The sequence below is a fragment of the Carcharhinus amblyrhynchos genome, chromosome 9 (assembly GCF_965287045.1).
Source record: "Carcharhinus amblyrhynchos chromosome 9, sCarAmb.v2.hapA, whole genome shotgun sequence".
Lineage (NCBI taxonomy): Eukaryota > Metazoa > Chordata > Chondrichthyes > Carcharhiniformes > Carcharhinidae > Carcharhinus > Carcharhinus amblyrhynchos.
The window spans coordinates 34,154,256-34,179,359 of NC_137332.1; the positions used below are offsets into that span (position 1 = coordinate 34,154,256).

At 40.7% G+C, this 25,104-nt stretch overlaps 1 protein-coding gene across 6 annotated transcripts in view; it reads left to right on the forward strand.

Moving 5' to 3' along the window:
- The window catches only part of mast2 (microtubule associated serine/threonine kinase 2), a 405,638-nt gene that overhangs the window by 291,219 nt on the left and 89,315 nt on the right, over positions 1-25,104 (forward strand). For all 6 annotated transcript variants that reach the window (XM_080195426.1, XM_080195427.1, XM_080195428.1 and 3 more), the window contains 2 exons: positions 2,151-2,242; positions 24,806-24,881. In XM_080195426.1, coding sequence (XP_080051552.1) covers positions 2,151-2,242; positions 24,806-24,881 — 168 coding nt within the window. The remainder of the gene's footprint in view (positions 1-2,150; positions 2,243-24,805; positions 24,882-25,104) is intronic.

The following is a 25,104-nucleotide window of genomic DNA, read 5'->3' on the forward strand; positions in this document are numbered from 1 at the left end:
TGGTGCGATTTAGTTGACTGAATAGTAATTGCACGCTTAAGTTTTTCATCTTTTGAGTCTTTCATTTTCCCATTGTTATGTCTGTCATTTTCCCATTGTTATGTCTGTCATTGCACTTTATCTAGACATAAATCTGGCTGTGTTGACGCTGCACTCTGTAATTTTGTAAATTAGTTTCAAAATGTACAAGGAATGATCGTGCACATGCACAGTGATGCAGAGTTTTGTGCTGCAGAGTGATAGGACACAGGTTTGACTTGACAGTTTTTAAGCTGTCGGCTATCTGCTGCTTCACAGGAGGGAAGGAAAATTGAAAAACTAATTGGCACATGTTGCTTTCACCTTTTAAACAGCTGATTGTAAAGCAGAGGCTTGAGGATCAGTAACTAGTTTGTTCTATCTCAGTGGATGTCCCATCCACAAGACAGAAAAGTATTAAGTTACCTTTTTTAAAAAAGGCTTGGGTAATTTTATTTGTGTGGTTTAACATGATACAGTCATTCGTTTAAAATCAACAGTGGGGAGGAGTTTCAGCTTTGCTTAAGTTTTTAATGTTCAAACACAAATGTGGATTCAAAACCAGGCATTTCTATATCAGAATAGTGGAACCAGCTGAAATAAAACAGCCATGGCACTGTCCTGACAAACAGCATAATGCCTATATCCAGAATATCCTGTCCTGTAGCAGGTGACATTTTACTTCTTGACGCATTCAATGCTGACCTTTCGATGCTGGAACCAGAACAGACAGATGCTGTTCACAAGCATCCATTAGAACCAGAAATTTGACTAATTGCTTCGTCTGGGTGACGAGTAAAATAATCATTTGGAGATGGCCTCTTTCTTCCTTTCCTGAATTGAATTTTGTTTGTTCTCCAAAGTTCAGAAACACTTTGGAACTTTTAGCCTGTGACTTTACCCCTTCTACCAACTGTTAATAGTGTTGTCATTTAACATAATCTAATACCACATGTTTAGCTTACTGACCTTTATTGCAGTTATTGGCCTAGATACATTGTGAATGAACTGTTTGAAAGGATATTATTACCTGATTGGGCTGGATAGAGAGAAGAATAATGAATGCAGTAAAACAATGTGACAGCAGACAAGGAATCTGCTGTGATTATTTCAGTATCTTATTTCATACAAACTGCTGCAGTCAATCCTTTGAAAATACCTAGTAATTAAAATGGTAAACACTGGGGAGTAATAACTCGTAGAATTTTATTTCTCTACAATTACATTCTGGTTATCCTTTCGTATTCAAAGGATAGCAGAATATTTTCATTTATTGCAAACTAACCTTGGTTATCTCTCATCAAGTGTAAAATCACTGTAGTTTTGATAGAGAAATCACCAGTTGCTGTGCGGTCCAGATTAATAAAAGCAAACTGAGCACCAGTTGCTGGTGCATCAAACCCCATCCAGATGAGTTAAGTGTATTAATAATCCCTCACTGTAGCCTAACACATACCATCAGAAACATGTGTATTCCATACATTTGATATATCTGCTAAGTTTAGATATAACATATTTATCACTATTAGTTAATTGCCCAAAAGAAAATAAATTTGCTTATTTATGAAATTTAGTTTCAGAAAATAGGCCAGGCATTGGGCTTTTAAAAAAATGACAAGATACTACAACATCAGTATTAGCACGAAGCTGTTATAAAGAACCCTCATTGCAGAATGCACTACCTGGTTGACACACTATTCACTAGTATACTGCGAGCTTAATTCTCCACTTTATGGCCTATTCTTTAAAGATTATCTTCACGGTAGAGGTATCTACTCTAAAAACATTCCAAGGAACCAAATTAAGAAAGCATCCAACATCTGTGAGATGGTGACAAGAGTGAGGAGAAGGGAGAGCACAATGTTCCCAAGTAAGGTTTATCCAGTTTTACCTTTTGTTTGGACATATTGTGGAAAGGATGTGTTTGGTGGTTAGCAGCTGATAGCATCCCCATTTACATTTCCAGAAACTTACCTCTACCATGTTTTCAGTTGCAGAACATGGCATACTGGACATTAGATTGAGCAATAGGGGAACGAAAAGGCAACAGGATTAACTGAGCACAAGTGATATTTGCGGAAATGCATAACAGAAGTGGTGTGATTTTAAGCTTTTGCTTTGTTCTATTTCAGTTGCCGTACGAGTAATAGGAAGAGCCTGATTGTAACTTCAAGTACTTCTCCAACGCTGCCAAGGCCGCATTCACCACTGCCAGGGCACGCAGGTAAGGGACAAGAACTAAGGGCTTCAGTTTTTATACATAGATAAGAAAACTGCTTTTGGTTTACTTGCAACATTTTACAGAGTAAGTCAGTGCCCTTCACCATCAGCTTATTGTTGCAGCATCTACGTGATTGACTGTAGCAGGTTACACCTCCTATCACCTGGAAGGATGAGAGTTGTAGACAAATAGGAGCACCATTTAAATCCAAGCACAACATCCTGACTGGACATCACTATGTCTATATCATTGCTGGATCATTGTGCACATTGACTGTTAGAGGATCAAGTAAAAACCCACTGTTATCTTCTCAAGGAAACTAGTGCTCTCAACCAAAAAGCCATGGTACTGGAATCAATCTTTACTTAGTCTTGCATTTGCTGAGAGTGAAATATTACAAGTATATACCTCCTAACTCAGCCTAAGTAAATGTCTAAGTGAAACTTCAATTAATGCTCACTGCCTGTATATCACTAAACACAGTATGCAATTACCAACTAGAGAGGGCAGTAAATGCGACTGATGTTCACACCTCCAGAACGAGTAAATAAATTCAGTGCAGCTTTTCACTTTCACCAAAATTTGGGATTTATCGGACAGAGTACATCTTAGTGCAATTTCTAGAACTTTTGCCGAGGAATTTCAAGCAATAGTGTAACTTCCTTAGAGCAGTTGCTAACCACGCTGATCATGCAACAAATGCTTCAGACCTACCTAAACTCAACTGTCGCCTTTTGTTCCCCTCCAAGCCACTCACCATCATGACTTGGAAATATATTGCCATTCCTTCGCAGTCGGCGGGCCAAAATCCTGGAATTCCCCCTCTAACGGCATTGTGGGTCAATCCATAGCACGTGCTCTGCAGCGTTTCAAGAAGACAGTTCACCACCGCTTTCTCGAGGGCAACTAAGGATGGGCAATAAATGCTGGTCAGCCAGAAACATCCATATCCCACAAATGAATAACAAAAAATGCTCCAGGTATCACAATGCCAATAATTTATAGAAGAGGAAAACAAATTTCTTTAAGGGAGGTATTCCTGGCAGAGAAGTGGCAGTTACCATAACAAAATAAATGAAAAAGCAGATGATTATTGAGGCCAGAATTCTGAAAATAGAACCAAGCATGATGGAACTTCTTAGTAGCTCAGTCAGAATCCACAGAGAGATGAGTCATCCTTTCAGGTGTGGATTCCAGCATTTTCTCTCTGTTTCTAACATCCAGCCTCTTTAGTTGACGTTGAGTAAAGATGAAAACTCAGTCAGTTGATTACAAAGCTGGAAATATACAGCAAAGCTGCAGCACAAGCTTGATAATGAAAACAAAAAACACTACAGATACATATAGGATCAGTTATATCTGTAAACAGAAAATACATTTTTGGGCAAGAATCCTCTATCAGAACCAAGATAGTTATGGGTGAAAATGACTCTTCACCTTTTCTTCATTCAGTCATCTAGAGAATGTCTTTCCATTGTAGGATCTAATTGTTTCTTGAATAATCCCATTTGTAATTTTTGGCACCACTATTCTGTCAGGAGGTTCATTCCATATGTTGAAAATTGATTTTATGATTGGGTAGTGGACATGGCCACAGCAATTAAATTGCAAAATCCGAACCATGGGATCACCAAGATCTGCACTGACTTTCTCACATAGGTACACTTCTCTTGCTTTCAGCTGGTCAATTTGGTGGAGAACTCTGTGAGAGAGTGGTAGTGTAAGAGTGTAGTGGGATAATTTGGTATTGACTGTTGTTACAAAAGTTTGTACCATAGGGAAGAGTACATGGTGGGAATCCAAAGAAGAAAGCTGCCATTCAATGCTCTTTCTTTCTTGGTGAGGTGTGCGTATGTGTATGCGTGAGCGTGTGCGTGCATGCATGTGTGTATTTTCAAAAAAACATTCTTTAAACCTTGACTTGAATGAAAATGTTGGATGTTAAAAAATTCAGGTGCTGGTATTGCTAGCTAGGCAATAAACAGTTCAACACAGTCAATTTGCCTTATCTAACCCTATGATAACAAATGTAGTGTCGAGAGATTTGAGGACAATAATGATTTAATCCTTGTGTTCAGGACAGAACATTTAAAATTCAGGTTTAAAATGATATGTTTGCTATCACACATTTGCAGCAAAAATGACTAAACCACATTTTAAGGATTAACTATGGAAAAGAAAATGATAATCCTAATTGAGTTTTAATGTTGTGGAGTTTATTTCAAATTGCTTGTATTCTCATTTAGCATCCTTCAGCAATCCTTTTTTTAGGAGTCACTTATGCTTGCCTACTATTTGATCAGTTTGTGACCTGGAAGTGAGAGCACAAGAAAGCGTAGACCTACAGTATGACCATTTCTCAGGAACTAATTCAATACCACTTTATTTAGTGCATATCGAGTTGTGTTTTGTATTGTTGGAAACTGCATTTAATTATCAGAAGCAGAACTGAATACTTACAGGATGTGCCCGCCCCAAAACTGGAAAATCCCGCCCGTGGTCAATGGACCTTTCCATGGTCCGCCCCTCGCCTGCTATGATTTCCATGATGGAGAGAAGAGGGAAATTTTCCCCATATTATTTCAAAAATTAAAACCAAAAAAGGCTTGTTTTTGTACTTGTGGTTATGAAGCAAGCAGGCTGACGCGAAGAGTCAGGCAAAGCAATAAATGCTGGAGAAGATTGGATGGTTAATAGTTTTCACACTAACGAGGACACAATTTAGAGCCTCGCACTCACCAAGGCTATGGACCCTTCAGGATCCAGTCAGATCCTAGACAAGTAAAACCACTGATTCAAAACTATTCAGCCTGAGAATACAGTTTGAAAAGCTGATGTTGAGAGGCTAAATCTAAATTATATTAGTGGAAACAACTTGCATGAATAAACTGAGCTTATGAATACTTGTCAAAACTCATTTGCTGTGTTTCATGATAAATATATTTTGACACCTTCCTTTTGAATATTTAATTTGTCTTAATGTAACCATGAAATGAGCCTGCGAACTGCAAGGTGACAGATGAGTCAATTGCGTTTCCTATTTGGTGAACTGTACGTTGTTCTGTTTGTCACGTGGCTGTCTTTGACCTGGCAATTGAAAAGAGACTGACTTTTCCATGTCTCAGTGCCCAGCAACTATCTACTCTGTTACAGCAGTATTTATGTAAAAATATCCAAGCTTTGCTATGTAGTCTGAAAACCTACCTTTGGGAAATCATGCGTTTTATGTGCAAAATCACATTTATGTGCATCCCTTTGGCCAATTGATATTTTTAGGATGTGAATACAGCAAACAATCTATAAAAAGTAAAACAATTACTATTTGGTCGTTGCTGCTATGAATAATTTTAATCCCCCTCCTGGCCACTTAGAAAATATGAAAGGATAGTATGCACGGGAGAGAGTTGGGTTCTCCAGCCTGGAACTTGTTATTGTTGAGTTTAAAGTTTATTTATTATTTATTAGTGTCACAAGTAGGCTTACATCAACACTGCAATGAAGTTACTGTGAAAATCCCCTCGTGGCCACACTCCAGCGCATGTTTGGGTATACTGAGGGAGGCTTTATCATGGCCAGTGGACCTAGCCAGGACATCTTTCGGACTGCATGAGGAAACTGGAGCACCCGGAGAGAACGTGCAGACTCCATGTATCCCAAGCCAGGAATCGAACCTGGATTCCTGCTGTTGTGAGGCAGCAGTGCTAACCACTGTGCCACCCTGCATTCCCTGTTGTAGTAGTTCAGGATTTAGAATGGAGTTCTGAGCTGTTGCTTAATTCAGTTTCCCCGTTAATGTGTTGTAGAAAGACAGATGCATTAAGAGACACTACAACTACAACAACTTGGCAATTATATACGACCCATAACACAGTGAAATGTACAAAGGTGATTACTATTAGCAATATCTGGGCTATGACCAAACTCTTAAACTGTAGTCCACTTAGACCAGGCTTGTCCAACCCTTTTTGCTTAGGGGTTGGGGAGGAGGGTGGGGCATATTTCCATTTTTTTTTCCTTCCTCAAGGGGCTGTTGAGCAAATTTCAGAAAGATAAGGTTTGGCACAATATTAAACTAGATTTGAAGAAAAAATGAAGCATTCTTAAAAGAAACAGTTGCTCAGCAAAAATAAAACAATATCATCACAATAAGTTGTTTAAAAAAAGTATTTCATAAAAGAGACCGGAGTCTGAGAGGTTGTGTGTGCGTGCTACACTCACTCCCAGTCTCTCGGTGCTCGCTCACTTATCCTCACCCATTGTGAGTGTGCATGTGTGGTGGTGAGAGTGAAAAACCTGAGACTAGGAGTAAGGCAGACTCTCACTCCCGTGCACACACGAATGCAGATGGACACACTCTGTCTCATTCAGGCACACAGTGATATGTCATGAGCAACCACATCTGTACTGATGAAAAGGCTGGTCTCACCTATCCTGCAAGGGAGGTCAACTGTTTTGGAAGAGCATGTTATCTTCTCCAAATCTGAAGCACATAGAGCTTTTGTATTCCTTAACTTTGTGCCAGTTCACCTCAAGAGACTCCAGATAGCAGTTAAGCTAGTTCACCCCACACACTGTGGAAGTGCGACTGCCATTTAAAATTGCACAGTTAAATGAATCAGCTACCACAATACTCATCATTGGATTCAGACTTTGTGGCGAACACAATTCCTTCATAGCAATCCCCCTCATTATTTTCAGCCTCAGAATTCTCCACTCTACGCATCATTTCAAAAACTTGATCCTTCCAGTGTGGAAGGATAACTTTCATAGTAATATTTGAATCACACTGATACCATCAACTAACCATTCCACTTGCATTTTGTGGGTTTAGACATGTGACGGTGCCATCCCAGATCCACTTTTCATCCTAATTTTCGAATTGGTTAAAAGTATGGCCATCTTCAGATCGCTTATCAATGACCCCATCTTTATACTGAAATCTGCATCTCACATTTTGTTGGTCTTGAAACTTGGCCAGCATCAGGTCCTCCATCCGTTGTTTGAGTGCAGGCAACTCTGCAATAAATGGGAAAGTAACTGGAAATAACAGTCCTCCTTGAAATTTTTTTCGGCAGCAGTCATTTGGTCTAAAAGGGAGCCTTTGCTTTGGAATTGGACCCCATCAATGCTAAAAATCTAGCAATATTAGAAATGAATGCCCAATCAAGGAATTTAAATGCCAATACAGACTCCGGGATGTCAAGTGCAAATCTCTTCAGCCTCGCATACTATTTGTCAAAGTCCAAGATATATTCCTCCATGGACTGATCATCTGTTTTTCTAAATCTATCAAAAGCTGACTAGGTTCAAGTGCTTCCAATAAATTATCTTTTTTGTAGAATTCACCCAAAAACTGAAACAGAAGACCCAGTTCCCTCTTCAGTAACAAATCATTCATGTTCCATTCTGAAAATACTCTCCTCCTAATCTTACTGTTTTCAGGAAATAGCAGAACCATTATCATGCTTCTTTCAAGGTAATGAAATGACCTGTGTGTATATGTCAGCTCCAGTTTTCCATTGCAGATATGATTTTGCCTCTGAGAAAATTGGTGGATAGCCAAGGTTTGATATTTTGCATCATCATCCTGCCATCCTGTAACTTAACTACGTTAGCAGCAAATTACATCTTTTCCTGCAGATGATAAAGAGAAAAAAATCTTATTTTTGCAGCAACCAATCACCAAGGCTTAACAATCACCCTCTGCTGCAATGTTAACACTAACTGTTGGTATGTGAAGGAGAAATCATACCATAGTTTGTCTTTTACCTGAAGCACGTTTATTCTGCACCCAACTCAGGAGAAATACAACTCCATATAATTACCTCACAACAAATGTTCCTGCTGTGTTCAACTTTTTGGAGGTTGAGCTAATATCCATTACCTGCCTTTAATAAGGTAATTAGCTTAACAATGTAGTTGTCACAGCATGCACTTGCTGAGAAATTGACACCTTGATGCCTGTTTTGTTTTACAAAGCAAATGAGTGAAATAGATGCCTGTGGTTGATATTGGTGCAACCATTTTGTTCAAATATCTGTTGTCTACGGAACTCTTGAAATGGATTTAAATTAAAAATGATGAAAAACAACATCAGTTCCACTTTCCCGCCCTCTCCCCATAACCCTTAATCCCTTCTCTTATCAAAAACCCATCAACCCGCTTCTTAAAAATATTTAGCGAGGCAGCCTCCACCACTTCAACGGGCAGAGGGTGGTGAATCTCTGGAATTCTCTGCCCGTTGAAGTGGTGGAGGCTGCCTCGCTAAATATTTTTAAGAAGCGGGTTGATGGGTTTTTGATAAGAGAAGGGATTAAGGGTTATGGGGAGAGGGCGGGAAAGTGGAACTGAGCCACGACAGATCAGCCATGATCTTATTGAATGGCGGGGCAGGCTCGAAGGGCCAGATGGCCTACTTCTGCTCCTATTTCTTATGTTCTTATGTTCTTATGTTCTTATATATAACATTTGAATTTTAATCAACCATTATGTTTAACCCACCCCTCCCACTGTTCTCCCAACCCCAACATGCTCAATTTGCAGCAGAAATGTCAGCACTTGCTCCATTACTATTACAGTATGATGCACCATGAAAAACTAATATTGATTTTTCTTCTAATTAGATTTTGCAATAGTACACTTTGTTCCAGAGGATCTGTATTTGCATTTGGAACTCTGCCAATGATCAGTTAACCATTGTGCAATACCATGGCAAAGAGTGTCTTGTAATCTGCTCATTCTTGGGTGAACTGATAATGCTGTGCCAAAGCTGTATTTGATACAAAATCTTAAAATTGATGTCTTAACTCCATGAAATTTAATTCTCAAAGCACTAATTGTATAAAGCTGTAGCCGCTATGTGATGTGTTTTTAATGTAATTGAAGATTGAAGAAGTAGTTCATCCATTAGTTACAGAAGTGTTCCATTAGTGATGAACCAGTTTATGAATTTTGCTTATTCAGGATGTTGCTACTGGAAAATAGAACCCCCTCTGTTCTTTGTACCCACTTTATTGGGTCACATATTCTGGGTTAGATAGAGGATGAATTTGTAGAATGAAGTGCTTGTCGGATAGATTCAACAAAACTTGATCTCCTCACTAACTAACGAGAACAGTTTGTACTTGATCGTGCTTTTCACTGCACTGGCCAACTTCATCCTTAATTATTTGAACACCAATCATCAAATATATGTCTCACACAGTTTTACTTCCCGAAACTAGTACTTTGATTGCTGTCTCCAAGGAGAACTACAGCTTCCATTTCCTGCACATTGTCTGAAGTAATTTACGAATAGCAAATCAAGATGAACCACGACTAATGATCACTTTATGCACAGAATTGTAAAACTCTTGACCATGTATGACTGCCTTTCCTATAAGATAAACCAGGCAAAATCTTTTATTTCTTAATACAGGTAAAGCAGAAATTACTGTAAGCACATAAGTGATATGTGTCAATGTAGGGCAGCACGGTGGTACAATGGTTAGCACTCCTTCACAGCACCAGGGACCTGGGTTCAATTCTGGCGTCGGGTCACTGTCTATGTCGAGATTGCACGTTCTCCCCGTGTCTGCAAAAGGTTTCTCTGAGTGCTCCTGTTTCCTCCCACAGTCCAAAGATGTGCAGGTTAGGTTGATTCGCCATGCTAAATTGACCTAGTGTCAGGAGATTAGCAGGGTAAATATGTGGGGTTACGGGGAATACGGCGTGGATGGGATTATGGTTGGTGCAGGTGTCTTGGGCTGAATGGCCCCTTTTTGCACTGTAGGTATTCTGTGGTTCTACTTGCAGAAAACAAATCTGTTGGATTTGTCTTGGATCTCTTGGAACTTTAACTCTGGTGCCTTTAGTTCAAACTATCCACTGACCACCAAGTTGAATCAACTTTTATGCTTCCCTGTTGCACACATGCTTTTGATCACAACATCTGATATAACCTTAGTGTCGTGTGCTATTCTCTTTGTCTGAAAGTGACTAAAAGCCAAATTGGCAAGTTCTGCAATGTTTACATTAGTCTTATTTCTTCAATGTTTCGCTGTCCATTAGGCAACAGCTGCAGGGTGTCTTCCTCAGACAGCACTTCAGTTGTCTGACTTTAACCCTTTGTTACAAATTTTCTCAGTTGCCTGGGATTCTGCTATCTCCCCTTTTCTGGTTGACCTGCTCAAAGGCGTGTGACTTATGTTTGTATGACCAACAACTGTCTGCTAGGATATGTGACTACGTGACTGTCTGGATATGCTAAATTTTAGGAATTTTTTTATACCCCTAGAAACATAAATAAGGCAATTCAGTTTCTATGTTGTATTTGTTATTTTCTTTAAGCTTTCTGGTCACTAGAGAGCCTCTTCATCTTGTTACTCTTCCACTATAACTGGCTGCTTGTTTGTGCAATCTATTGCAACAAGCATATTTCAAAGTGTCACTCTTGATATCATTTCTCCCTTTGTGTTTATTAGTTTTGTTTTATAATTTCTGATGCACTTTGTAAAAAGGTTATATTTGATATTGCTTTTTAATTTTGATTTTTGGATTTCTGAATATTTTATCTCACTTATACACACATGCTCTATTATAGCTTAGAGCGTCTATATGTTCCCCTTGTGACATCAATTTTTACGAGCTGTTGTTGCTTATTAACTGCTATCATGGACAGCGTGGGGTCAATCTGTGATTTCCCCACTCTCTAGCCATCTATAAACAGAAGGGTGTTTTTTATTCTGATTTCCACTGTTATAAATGCTGGCATATTTCCCCAAGCCGTTATATTTGACAATGTTCCAATCACCTATTAATAACATGCACAACAAACTCGAGGTATGATGATGTGTTCCGCCTTTCCAGATCAAGACTTCTAGGAATAGGCAATGTCCTGTAGTTTGGGTTAGCCTGGTGGCACGAGTTCTAAGACTTCAGCAGTTGACTAGTTTGATGAGGGCAGGGTTCTTTCTGCTGCCACCGACTTGATGCTAGACAGCACAGACTGTTGCCTGCAGATCCATCTTGGAGGTCAGCTAGAAACTGCCCAAATTCTGTTCCACCGACAATGCAGCTTGGGTGAAATCATTTGCCATACCTCCTCAATATTGGGCAGAAATTACTGTTCTTAAGCATAGGATCTCTGTAAAAATGATAATTGATCAAGTTTCTGTCGGGAACGAAATTCAGAGCTTAGGGCCAAGGCAGCCTAAAGCATTACTATCTATAGTAGAGAAATTAAAACTGGGAATTTGCAAGAGTTCAGATTCGGAGAGGCACAGAGAGCTTGAACTGTGGGAGAAGTGTTTTTTTGATGGTGTGAGAGACTAGGACCTGTAGAGAAATGTTTAGATTTAGTTGTCCATGGATGCAACTACTAATAAATCAGGCACAACAAGTAATCAGAAAAGTTAATGTTGGCCTTTATCTCAAGAACGCTAGAATTCAAAATCGAGGAAGTGATGCTTCAGTTGTTCAGTTCCTTGGTAAGACTTAATCTGAAGTACTACAAGAATTTTAAGCACAGAACCTCAGGAAAAATAACTCATCTCGGTAGGGATACTGCGCAGATTTGTCAGGTTGCTACCCTGGTTTAAAGAGTTAAATAACGAGAGAATGTTACATAAACTTGGCTTTAATTCCTTTGGGTTTAGTAGGTTCAGGGGAGATCTAACTGAGGTATTTAAAATAATTAGCTATTTGATCAGGCAGATGCAGAAAAAATGGCCGCGATTCTCCCATTGCGACCCGCAACTTTTCTGTCTGGTCGCGGTGGGAGAAGCACATCTCTGGCCTCGAACAGGGATTTGCACATGCCGGGAATGCATGCACATCCTCCAGAGCTGGCAAATAGTTGCTGATCAGATCATGCTGGAAACCAGCGGGAAGGCAAGTAAGTAATTTAAATTTTTTTTGCACGTATTTGAAATATGTGTATTAATTATCGGGACCTTTCAGGTCCCAATTCAATCTCCCACTCCACCAGGAGTATTTCATTCCAACGAGGTTTAAAGTAGCTTCCCATGTTCGGGGAACTAGTGGGAGACCCCGCCGGAATGAAGGGGGTGCAATCGTGTCCCCCAAGGGGTTGGGCAGGGTGGTGGTGCCCCTAGGCACAGGCACCCTGGCAGTGTCAGCCAGTGCCCCCATGCCCAGGATGCACCTTGGCACTGCCTGTCGTTCATTGGGCAGTGCCAAGAGGGTGGGCCTATTGTGGGTGGGCTCGAAGGACGATTGGTGGGACTGGGGAGCCCTGTTGCCATCTGCATGGGGATTGGTCTGGGATGGAGGGAGGGCAATGATTGGGGTCGGCTGGGGGTCAGCAGGAATGGGTTCTACCGGGGTGACGGGGGTGGGGAAATTGTCACTGATGGGGGAGGGGGTGAGTTCTACATTGGGGTGCTTTGGGGAGGGTGCCAGGACTGGCCTGGGAATTGTTATGGGGACTACAGTCAGGCAGGGGGGCAATGGGAGGTTGACAGATCAGAGCCACTGCACATGCGCAGAGCTCCAGAACCGTCAAACTCTGGTGTGAATACACCCCGCCCCTTAGGGTCTTTAATGAGATTCACGACTGGGACCTCTTCAGTGCACAGAGTGCAGCGATTCAGGTGACAAGCTGAACTGACAGAACAGTCGGGATTTAGAACAGTTCTCCCACCAATTCAGCACTTTTGGGAGAATCGTGGCAAATATTTCTTCAGGTGCAAACATTTTCACGTGTCCTGAGGACATGTGGAAATGTTTCACACTTTTGAAACCTGGAAAAGCTCATTGGAATAAGAGGCTTGGGGCATGATTTTCCAGCTGCACTTGCCCCAAGGCTAGAAAATCTCACCCGAGATCAATGGACCAGTACATGGTCCATGTCCGAGCCGCTACAGTGGCAGGCGGGATGGGAAAATTCCACCCTTAGACTTTATAGTGAGTCTAAGGATGTAGGAGGAGTATAAAATTGCACATCTAAATGCAGGACGAGTGGGAAGGTGGAGTAGTGGGAAAGTGTAGGACAGCATGGTGGCACAGTGGTTAGCACTGCTGCCTCACAGTGCCAGGGACCTGTGTTTGATACCCAGCTTGGGTCACTGTCTGTGCGGAGTCAGCACATTCTCCCCGTGTCTGCATGAGTCCTCTGGTTTCCTCTCACAGTTTGAAAGACTTGCTGGTTAGGTGCATTGGTCATGCTAAATTCTCGTTCAGTGTACCCGAACACTGGCGCAGGATTGTGGCGACTAGGAGATTTTCGCAGTAACTTCATTGCTGTTTAATGTAAGCCTACTTGTGACATTAATAAATAAACTTTAATAGGATTAGTTTTGGATTACCAGCAGAGTGCGGGCACAGATATAAACAGTAAAGTGGCCTCCTTTGTTCCAAATTCTGTTGTATTGTGGCAGTTCAGAACATTAGGGCATAATCTTAAAGTTAGGGCGAGACATTTAGGAATGAAATCAGGAAGCGTGTTTTCACACACAGCGTTCGTGGAGTATGCTCCACAAAAGGCTGTCGATGCTGAGTTGACATCAAGTGTTCAAGATTTTTGTCACATCAGATATCAAGGGATTTGGAGCAAACTCAGGCAAATGACGTTGGGGTAAGTATCAGCCCCAACCTAATTGAATGCTGGAACAAAATTGAGGTGGTATCTTATAGTTTCTGCAAAAATCTATTGAATGCTGCTGGAATTTTGAAAGGAATAGGGCAGCAAGGTGACACAGTAGTTAGCACTACTACCTCATGGTGTCAGGGACCCAGGTAAAATTCCGATCAACAATGTGGAGTTTGCACGTTCTCCCTGTTTCTGTGTGGTTTCTTCCTGGTGCTTCGGTTTCCTCCCACATACCAAAAATGTGAAGGTTAAGTGGATCGGCCATGCTAAGTTATCCCTTAGTGTCAGGGGGATTAGTGGGGTAAATATGTGACGTTACACATAGGTGGGTGGGATTGTTGTAGGTGTGGGCTTGATGGGCCAAAGGCCTCCTTCTGCACTTTAGGGATTCTATGATTCGATGAACAAAAACTGCTCATTGCAGTCTGTTCACAGATCACCAGGATTATTGTAAAGCCACCATTGTTTCTTATATCAACAAATATCTGAGAAACTTTTTAAAAATGTTTTAAGATGGCCACAAAGAAGCACTAGAAAGAAAAATCTAAGTTACAGAAGTAATGTAGAAATTACTCATTGGAAATTTGGAAAATAATTCTGTTGCAATGACAAATTACAGAAGTAAGGTGTCATCTGAAAAAATGCCTGGCTCTTCCTCAGTGAAGAGGAAAACCATTGAATTTGTTTTAAATTAAATCAAATACCAAGCTATATCTTGTAACTAAACATTGGCCTGAAAATAACCATGTTAAATAGCAGTAATTCATTGCGATATTGTATTGCAATATTCAATGTTTTTGAATATTGTGCAAAGTCATGGTTTGAAATGTGCAGAATTTGAACATTTCTTTGAGTGATGTGTCCCACTTACTGGAATCTTTCTTACTGAGTCAATACCTGAAAAGAGCAGAACTGTAGTTGAGCAGCTCACTTGCATTTCGCTGAAATGCTGTCAACTGTTACCAGAAGGCCATTTTGCCAAAGCAAAATTGGCATTAAAGTGCCTTAAAATGGTGTTGCTTTTCTGTGCAATAACACAGCTAAATGCTCCTGTGCTAAATTAAGCATAGATACAGGTACAGTCAGCATCTGTTTCGCACTCTTCATAATTGGATGCTGCGTTGTATCCAACGATTATAATTCCATTTGACATCAATTGCCAAGAGACTGCTGATCATGAATTAATAATAACTCACAGGCTTCTCTAGGCTTATTGATTATAGATATAACCCAGGCTCAAAATGAAAATGAATAAAGTTAGGGTATTGCTTGGAGAGTTGGCATTACTAATGTTTGCGGAGAATGGTTCTTCGAACAGTAAAATATGATTTCCCGGCTTCTACTTAGTGTCATTGAAGTTTCAGAATAAAGGACCAATTTTGAGTATTAGCTAAGCAAAACATTTATTTCTAATTTTAATACTTTTGTGCATTTCCTGGAACTTGGAACACAGATCCAGGGGGGAGGTGGGGGCATGCTTCTTTGTCTGTATTATGCTACTCTTCAAACTGGGGCTGCTTATTTTAATCCTATTGCTCTGCCCTTCCCCTGTTAATTTTTATAACTATAATTCTGATCCAATTCTCTCTGTTATAATCTATGTCTCAATAGCCCTTTTTAGTAGAGCACCTCATGTTCTAGTTTAATGAAATGTGATCGGTGACTATGGTCTCAGAGAGTGCTAGTGTACCTTTCTTCGGAGTTTGGCCATTTCTTTTTTATTCTGTTATCTCCTCCAAATGAGAACTTGAACTGTTGAGTACAAAGTGTGTACATTAATAGGCCTGATTGTTTCTTTCCTTTTTTTCTTTTTGTATGTTTTTATAAATTGTTCATCAATTTTCTCTCCCTTCCATCCCTGAGCTTGCCAAAGACAATGGCCCAAATCATTTGGTCTCTGGATAGTTGGAATGTTCATGTCTTGGGTTCATGTCACACTATCTCTAACCCCCATGATTTGTCTGAACTTGCAACATCTCTCTTACTGTCCTGTCTGGAGACAATACACATCTCTTTAATGCTATCTCCACTCACATTGTCTGCACCTTTAAGACTTGAATAGCCGGTTAGCTGTAAAGACTTGCATTCTAATCAGTATTCTGTAAACTGTGTGTGCCTTTATATGCCCTTCTCTGAGCAGAACTTTCCATGCACCTGACAAAGGAGCAGCGTTTCTGAAAGCTTGTGGGTTTACTATCAAATAAACTGGTTAGACTTTAACCTGGTGTTGTGAGCCTTATTACTGTGTTTACCCCAGTCCAACGCCGGCATCTCCACATCATAGTTGGAATATGTCAGACCCTGCGGAAATCCTGATGTCATTGAGTCTGTAGGAATTGCCTTGGAAGTTTGAACTTCCAATGGACAATCCCCCGCATCGGTACACCCTTCACAAAAGACTGTTGAGTTAGAATTGGAGATTTCAGATAGTTCTGATTTCCTTACCCAGGAAAGCTCCCCACCCCCACTGCTTCTCAGATGCTTCACATGCATGCACGCACACAGTCCCAGTCAGCCATCTGACTTAAACTGACAATACTTCCCAACCCAATGTGACTACACATCCTACTCACTTGCCACCTTACCTACCAATTCATCCAGCTGTCACCCAACACACTTACCAACTTAGCCCACCCACCCTACCCAATTATCCACTTACCTATTCACTAACATTCATCTATCACCCATTCACTAGCATTCATGTCGGACATTTGAACTCACCTCATGGCAGCTATTGCCACAAAAAAGGCTGTCTTCATCACTGATTCTTTTCACTGCTGAATGCATACAGGGAGGAAGTTCTTCTGCATCATCAATTGGAACACCGAGCTTTTTCAAAATCCACAGGTAAGGTTTTCTGTCTGATCAGCATTGAATACAAGAGGTTCCAAATCTGATCAGACGATGTGGGTCATGTTTCATTATGCGTTACAATTTCACTGGCAAACTTCCCATATTGTGGTTTTGTGGTTATTCTCAATTTGTCAGTCTGGAGAGTAGAGTATATTTTAGAGTTGTCATGTTTATAAATTGCCGTTCACTTTTGAATTGTTTCTCTTCTCCTGTATTGCTTCCCCCCTCTGCTGCTTTCTATGTTGATATTGTCTTTGTTTCCTCTGGCTTTTTTGCTATTCGCCTTCCGCTTCCCTTCACTCTTATGTCTAATGTTTCCCAGGCCCACACCATCTGCCTGCCTGTCTCCCTTGCAGAATCTGGCTGTTTGCATGTGTCAGATTTGATAGCGAGGATTGAGTAATGATACTTCTTCTGCTATGTGGAACCTCCTCCATTTCCTATAGTGAGAGAAAGCAAATTTTACACCATTATTGTAACTGCATTGGAAGTCTGTGTAAATGTGATTTTTGGCTCACACTTCCTGAGAGGTTAATGGCAGTAGAGCTTGAGCAGCTCTGGGGAAATTCCTGATCATTGTGTATTTTTACCTCCCTGTAATATTACTTTGCTTGGAACATTTTATTAAAGCTCTATATGAATGCATGTACTGGTTATTATTGTTGACACGGTATGCGGCCTTGGAAAAAAAAACGTTTGAAAGTAGAGAGAGGCAGATTGGCTGTTCGGAGATGCAGAAAGATTTGAATGTGACAGATTCTGTTTATTTTCTCATTTCCTTCATTATCAAAACCCCAGGATATCCAATAATTTACCCTCTTACATCAAGGCTAATCACTCAAAATAATGATGTCCTTAATTATCATTGAGTGCATCCATTGAGTCAGTTCTATCAAATTGTGGGTAGCAGCTTTGTTCTGCAAATGAAAGACTTCTGAGCAGAATTTTTATCTCTGAAGCTATTAAACCTATAATTTATCTGTAGAATTCTGAATTAAATACTGTTGGGGATTTTCACAGTAACTTCATTGCTGTTTAATGTAAGCCTATTTGTGACCAATAAATTCGCTTTAACTTTAGTCCTGATTCCCTCTTGTACTTCACAACATTCAGTGTCGGCAACGTACAGAAAATGAATTTGTCTACATGATCCATAGCACCATCAACCTAATGTTAAAACTGTAAAGACCATTCCTCGATGCTCCGCAGAGGGGAAGTAAACTTTCTCAATCATTTCTTCAGTGATTCCGGTAGTTGGTTTAAGGACCGCGATCGAACTTGAAAAATTAGTCTGAACTTCTGCAGTGTATATGCTCTAATCAATTCTTCTTGAAATTTAGGCAAAGGCACCGCAAATGTCTTTGAAAATTTAAATTGATCCAAAATTAGTCTCTGACGTCCACTTCAGCCAGCGAGGACCAGTGTGGCAGTATAGTGCAGGTGTAAATTGGCCACATGACATTGTACATAGAAATTTGTATACGTTGCACCTGTTTTACACCAAAAAGGCTGATGAAATGCGTCTGAATTTTTACCCGCAGTGTGTCCAAATAATGTCTGCTAAATGTGGCTCAATTCAAATATTTAAGCTTGATACCCCTTTTTTTAAGCTTGTACAACATATAAAATGTAAGCTGTGATAAAGGGTCATCCAGACTCGAAATGTTGGTAGTATTCTCTCTCCACAGATGCTGTCTGACTTGCTGAGATTTTCCAGCATTTTCTGTTATTATAAAATGTGGTGCACAGGGACACAGTCTTGACCACAGATTCTTAAGAAAATTGTACCTTTTTTCTGTCATGTCCAGGTATTTGGAATAAAAGGGAGCTTGTTTAGATAAGGTAAAGCTGTATGGCAAACATGATACAAAGGAGAATTTGCTTTGGTGGTATGATGCATTTTTTTGTGTGGTAACAATGGTTTTTTCATAGTGAGAGGATGAATGTGAGTGGCTGCATCCCAATACAGGTCTGCTAATGAAATGTAATATTGCTGGTAGTTGGTAATTTTTATGTGTTTCGAAAAAAGATTGCACAATTTTGCAAATTCAATTCATCTTGTCAACAATCAGTCAAGGAACACAGTTGCTTTTTGCATTTTCAAAACCATATTTCTTTACAACCTTTTCAGTGATAGTCAGATTTTAATAATAAGCTATAACATTTGACAAATATCAGTTGCTGATGCAATTTACATGGTTAGATATTTTCTGGAAAGGGAAAAAAAAGAGTTTCTCCATCTTCATGTTTTCCAGGCTGCCGCCCAAACTGTTTATTGACTCCATTCATTTCTGAAATGTGCTCTTTGGCACTCATCTTGATTGAAGCATCCAACTCCATGTCAATTTTGTCAGTTTGTTTTCCACTACATTCATTCACCTTTCATCTCTTTCCTGCCTAACAAACAGCATGGATGGTAGATTGATACACTAGCCAGCTATCAGTACTTCGATTATTCCATTTGTATTCTTTAGATTTTTGATAGATTATTATGATGAACTCTCAAAGAAATTCTCAAGTGAAAGTGCAGAGGAAAATTCAGATGGGCCCAAAAATGGCACTGGAATTCACCAGCTAAAAGATGAACACAGTCAGAGAATAGAATCATAGAATCCTTACAGTGCAGAAGGAGGCCATTCAGCCCATCAAGTCTGCACGGACAACAATCCCACCTACATATTTACCCATCAAGTCTCCCGACACGAAGGGGCAATTTAACATAGCGAAGCAACTTAACCCGCACACCTTTGGACTGTGGGAGGGAACCCACACAGACTCAGGGAGAATGTTTAAACTCTGCACAGACAGCGACTCAAGCCTGGGAACTGAACCAGGTCCCTGGCGCTGTGAGGCAGCAGTGCTAACTAACCACTGTGCCTGATTGAACATTTTAAATCTAAATTGAAGGATCCCACATGCTTTGTTTTATTATTTGAGTGAAAGATGCTTGACTGTAATATCTACAGAACTCAAGTTGTACTCCTGTCTGATCTCCATTTATAAAGGATATAATTTTCTCTTTTCTTGTGCTTTGAGCCATTTGGTGGGCAGAATGGTATCTAAGATTCTCAAAAGTGCCCAAGGTTTTCCTGGGTGGAAAACTGTTATCTTCCTTTGTTCAGTAACTTCTCCATTTACCATAGAGAGAGGCAGGAACGTGGTGGTATTTTCATTGGACTAGTAACCTGGGGACCCAGGTTTGAATCCCACCAATGCAGAAAATCATGATGACCATGACACAACTGTCGTCTAAATCTATTTGGTTCACCATGTTCTTTTAGATATCTAGCCTTGCTGATGACGCCAAGATTGGTGGAACGGCAAATTGCGCAGAGGGTGTGGAGAGTCTGCAGAAGGATCTAGGTAGGCTGGGCGAATGGGCCAGGAACTGGCAAATGGAATTTAATGTTGGCAAGTGCGAGGTGGTCCACTTTGGTAGGAATAATGGTAGGAAGGATTATTACTTACGTGGAGAAAAACTGCAGCAGGCGACGGTGCAGAGGGACCTCGGGGTCCTTGTGCATGAGTCGCAAAAACCCAGCCTGCAGGTGCAGCAGGTGGTCAGGAAGGCGAATGGGATGCTGGCCTTCATAGCGAGGGGGATTGAATATAAAAGTAGGGAGGTCTTGCTGCGGCTGTATAGGGCATTGGTGAGGCCGCAGCTGGAGTACTGTGTGCAGTTTTGGTCGCCGTACTTACGCAAGGATATTTTGGCCTTGGAGGGAGTGCAGAGGAGGTTTACTCGGCTGATGCTGGAGTTGAGGGGGTTGAGCTTTGAGGAGAGGCTGAATAAACTAGGCTTGTACTCGTTAGAGTTTAGAAGAATGAGGGGAGATCTCATTGAGACATATAAGATGATGAATGGGATGGATAGGATAGAGGTGGAGAGACTCTTCCCGCTCAGAAAGGACAGTAGGACTAGGGGGCACAGCCTCAAGATAAAGGGGGCGCGGTTTAGAACGGAGTTGAGGAAGAACTTTTTCACTCAAAGGGTGGTGAATCTCTGGAATTCTCTGCCCGTTGAAGTGGTGGAGGCTACCTCGCTAAATATTTTTAAGACGCGGGTTGATGGGTTTTTGATAAGAGAGGGGATTAAGGGTTATGGGGAGAGGGCGGGAATGTGGAACTGAGCCACGACAGATCAGCCATGATCTTATTGAATGGTGGGGCAGGCTCGAAGGGCTAGATGGCCTACTCCTGCTCCTATTTCTTATGTTCTTATGTCAGTTTTTAGGTGGCTCCTCTTCTTCAGATTAAACATTCCCACTGTCTCGAGCCTCTTATTACCATGGTTTGCCATTGGCTGCCTGGTAAATCATCCTGGTAAATCTACTGTCTGGTTTTAATGTCCTTTTTATGAAGGAGTATCTCAAACAATGGCATAGCAATGTTTTGCAAAATTTATCATGAGTTTATTACTGTTGTACTCTATACTCCTGTTTACAAAACCAAATGATGTATCACGCTACTCAGCAAAAGTTGTGTAATTACCAATTCACAGATGACTTGAGACTCCTTCTCATGTATTAACACCTCAGTTATACTCAATTTATAATTCAGTACCAGCCATCTCTGGTATGCATTTTTTTTAGATTAAACAGGGCATCAGTTTTTATTGGTTAGTAAACTCAGTAAAAATTATGATGTTCATTGATTCAATAACTATATTTTAAGAGGCAGGGTAGACAGGTCGTATTCAATTACGAAAGTTTATAGAATATCATTCACATTGAAAAATGGGTATGTAACTCAGGCGCTATTACACATGATGCACAAACAGAATTGTATAATTTTAAGTTGTCAGCAACACCAGTTATTATAAATTAATAATTTGATCAAGACTGGGTAAAGTTCAATGTGATAAAATAGGAACCTAAGCATATGTCAAGTTATTCAGTTTTGAAATAGCTCCAATTGAAGCGCAAGTTGTGTTCTCTTTTGTTATAAAATGAAATAATTTCAAGATCAATCAAACTCATGTCAACTCAAAATATAGTGGTTTTGTTCCAGGTAGTAATGGATTTGGTATATAGACATGTAGCAATAGATATTCAGAATCTGTTCCATCAGGATTCTGTGTCATAATTTTTACTGTTGCGTCTAATTGTGAATGATTGACAGCTCTGACCTCTGAGGCCTTTGGAGTAGAAAAATATTGGAGTTTTCCATCATCTTTAGCTTATCCAAGAGATCTGAACTTTATCTGACCCTTTTCTCCAGGAAATTTGTAAGGATTCCTGTATTCTTGCCTTCACTTTCAAATTTCTTCAGCCATTCCACCCTGACAAACCAACTCCTTTTTCAAGAATTTTGACTTCGTAAACCCAACCATTTTGTTTTTGGATACTGAGGGAATCAGAGTGCTCTGGGTTTGGGGCAGTGAAGTGAATCTGAGGTGATTGGTGTCCTTTTTGAGTGGCAGAGCAGGTTCAAGAGGCTGTGGCCGACTTGTGCTCTTTTTTTTTGTGCTGTTATGAACTGAGTTGCGTTGTTCATGTGCAGTTTTGTGTTTGCCAAATCTACAGTGCCATTGATTTTACCATTTCAGTCAAGTTGTACTTTCAGCTTTTTAAAATACTGTTCTGCTTTTATTGCTTTGTTTCAGAACCAAATCTCACTTCTGAAAGGACAAAAGATTCTGTTTCTTAAAAATCATATCAGTTTGAACTTCCAGTACTGTTTATATCCCGTGTGTGATCGGAGGCTGTGGAGATAGGTTTCATATGTCAAGCTTTCTGATTTCATGCCGCTTGTTTTAAAAATGGTAGTCGAAACAGAATAAATTGCATCTTGTGGCAAGGAGCAATCAGTGTATGATAACTCTGTTCTTGATCTAGTGATCAGTAATTTAGTCGGCCTGTTTTATAACAGAGCCTCATTCATTGCTGAACATACTCCAGTAAATTTGCTGTTAAAGCTTTGTAAAGCAGGTTACTACCATGTGACGACATCTTAAGGCCGACTCAAATGCTGTGTTGATATTTGTACTTGACGTCATCCTCTGGCTGAGTGATTGGGTTAAGTGATTTTTCCAATCAGATGCAAGGTGGTGGACTGGAAGGGTGATGTAATCATAGCACAGTGATTCACAGCACATCTCACTGCACCACCTAGTCACTAGATCTGAAATTGTATGCTTGACAGACGATCGTTAATGTTGTTGACAGTTATGTATATTTTATATATATGTGTATATTATAAGTCCAACTCAGCTGTCCCAGACAAATGATGTGATATGGAGGTGTAATTTATGGCACAGAAGGAGACTCTTCAGTCGACCGTGTCCTGCCTGTTCCCATCCATTTGGTCCCATTCCCACACTACAGCTTTTCATTTATGTTTGTAGATGCAATTCAAAAGCAACAAAGACACAAGCAAATGATTAGGTCAACTCATTCATAGGACATAAAATGTTCTCCCTGACTCCTCATGGTCCCTATATCCAGCATATTTACTCCTTTCCGGTGGGGGGGATGATTCTCTCCAGGATACTGCCCACCCCGACCCCCACACAATTTTACGGTGGGTGGACTTCGGACAGGAAGGCTGCCCATGCCCCTATTAAGTGGCCACTTAAGGGCAATTTTCTGTTTGGCCTCAAATTTTAGGCTGGTGGGTGCCAAACAGAAAAGGTTAAATCTGGAGGAGCTTTCACCTCAGGCACCCACCAATCTGATTGGCTGGTAACCCTCTAGTCCCTGCCATCACGGAAACTATGGTGGACTGAAGAGGAAATGCATAAAGGTGCTTAAATCCAAGTCCTCGGACAAGACAGCAAAGTGAATTTTCGGGGTCCCAGGGCAGGTTTGGGTGGGAAGGCTGTGGAGGAGGTGGAAAGTGGGTGATTATGATATTGGGGAAGAGGCTGGAGTGATGGAAGTTGGTCCAGCAGCCCTTAAGAAGGGCACGGGAGAGGCACCCAATGTCAAAAAGGGGCACCCCAACCTTCTTCCTGCCCTAGGCTAAGCCTGATCATTTTTGGGCTTCTCCCACACCAGGGAAATCCTCGCACCGGCATAAATATTGAAGCCACTACCAAGTCCTCTCTGTCACTGTCTCCGATCTCTGCATTATGGGAAGTGATAGCCAGCGGTAGCTCCAGGACCTTGCAGAATTATTCTCTGTAAGATGCTCTTCAGCAGACAGAAAGTCAGCAACTTGGTCTTGAACTGGCTCCCCAAGCAAATTTCAGCAGCAGAAAAATAGTGAGATTTCACAGCACTGTCTCTAGACTGAGTGTGAGACAGAGTTGTCAACTGTGATTAAATATTTTCCTAGAGATTTTATCACCTGATTTACCCCCATGTTCCAGCTATTCATCAGCTAACACACCCACCCTTATGACAAATACCTTCCTGCACCAGTTGGAAAGCAAAAAGACTCGTTATCCAATTGGATGATGCTTGACTGCCTGTCAAACAGCCTTTAATTTCCAGTTTCAATATTTGGCAAGTTGGTGAAGAAAAATCTTTAAAGAAAATGATTAAAAAAATATATTTTTTGATATCCTGATGATTTTTCTCCAGACTGCACACAGCAGTATCCTGGAGGCTGATTCTTGGAGACTCCAGGCCAACCCTGAAGTGTTGGCAACCCTAGCGAGACTGCAGTTTCTGAAAAGCCAAAAAATTATAGGACTACGGAGAAAAGATGGAGATTGGGACTAGCTGCGTTATACTTGCTGACAGTTAGCAGCCATGATAGGTCAAAAACCCTCCCTCTGTGCTGTAGCAATTTCACAATTCCATAAGCTGGCTGATTTGGCTTCTCTCACCCTATTAGTGGAGTTGGCATGTTTGGTTCCTGCAGCTATTTAATTTTCACCGGATCGCCATACATAAGCACTCCCAATAGGGAACAGTGAATAGTTCTCAGGGGTAGATGGCCTTAAGCATTTTCTCTTCTCAACCCAATGGCATTAGGGCTACTTTTAGATTCTGTTGATTGATTTAGCTGAGGCAAGTGAAACCAACCTCGGCAGGGAATTAAACCTGAAACTTCTAAATCTGGGTCAGCTAATCAGCGGATGACCTCACTTGAGAAGTCATAAATATTCATGTTAAAATGCACTTTCTAAAGCTGGTTATAGTTTCACAGATGTTGAATTCTCAATTTACCAACAGGTAGCAGTCCTCTTGACAGTCCAAGGAATTTCTCTCCCAATGCAGCAGCTCACTTTTCTTTCATACCAGCACGAAGGTAAGATTTATTACTTCATTGTTCTTTTCAAAAAAAGAATAGCAAGCAGGACGGTTTGGGTGTTGCATGGATCATGCAGGTGCATGTGGAATTAGCAAGGTGATTGATACACAGTACGAAGAAATGGGGCCTTTGTTTTCATTTGCCTGTTATAAGGCAACTATTTGAAATTGGATGTGAGTAGTTAATGTGCTTGTTGTCTTTGCAAAATGGTGCAAGTAAT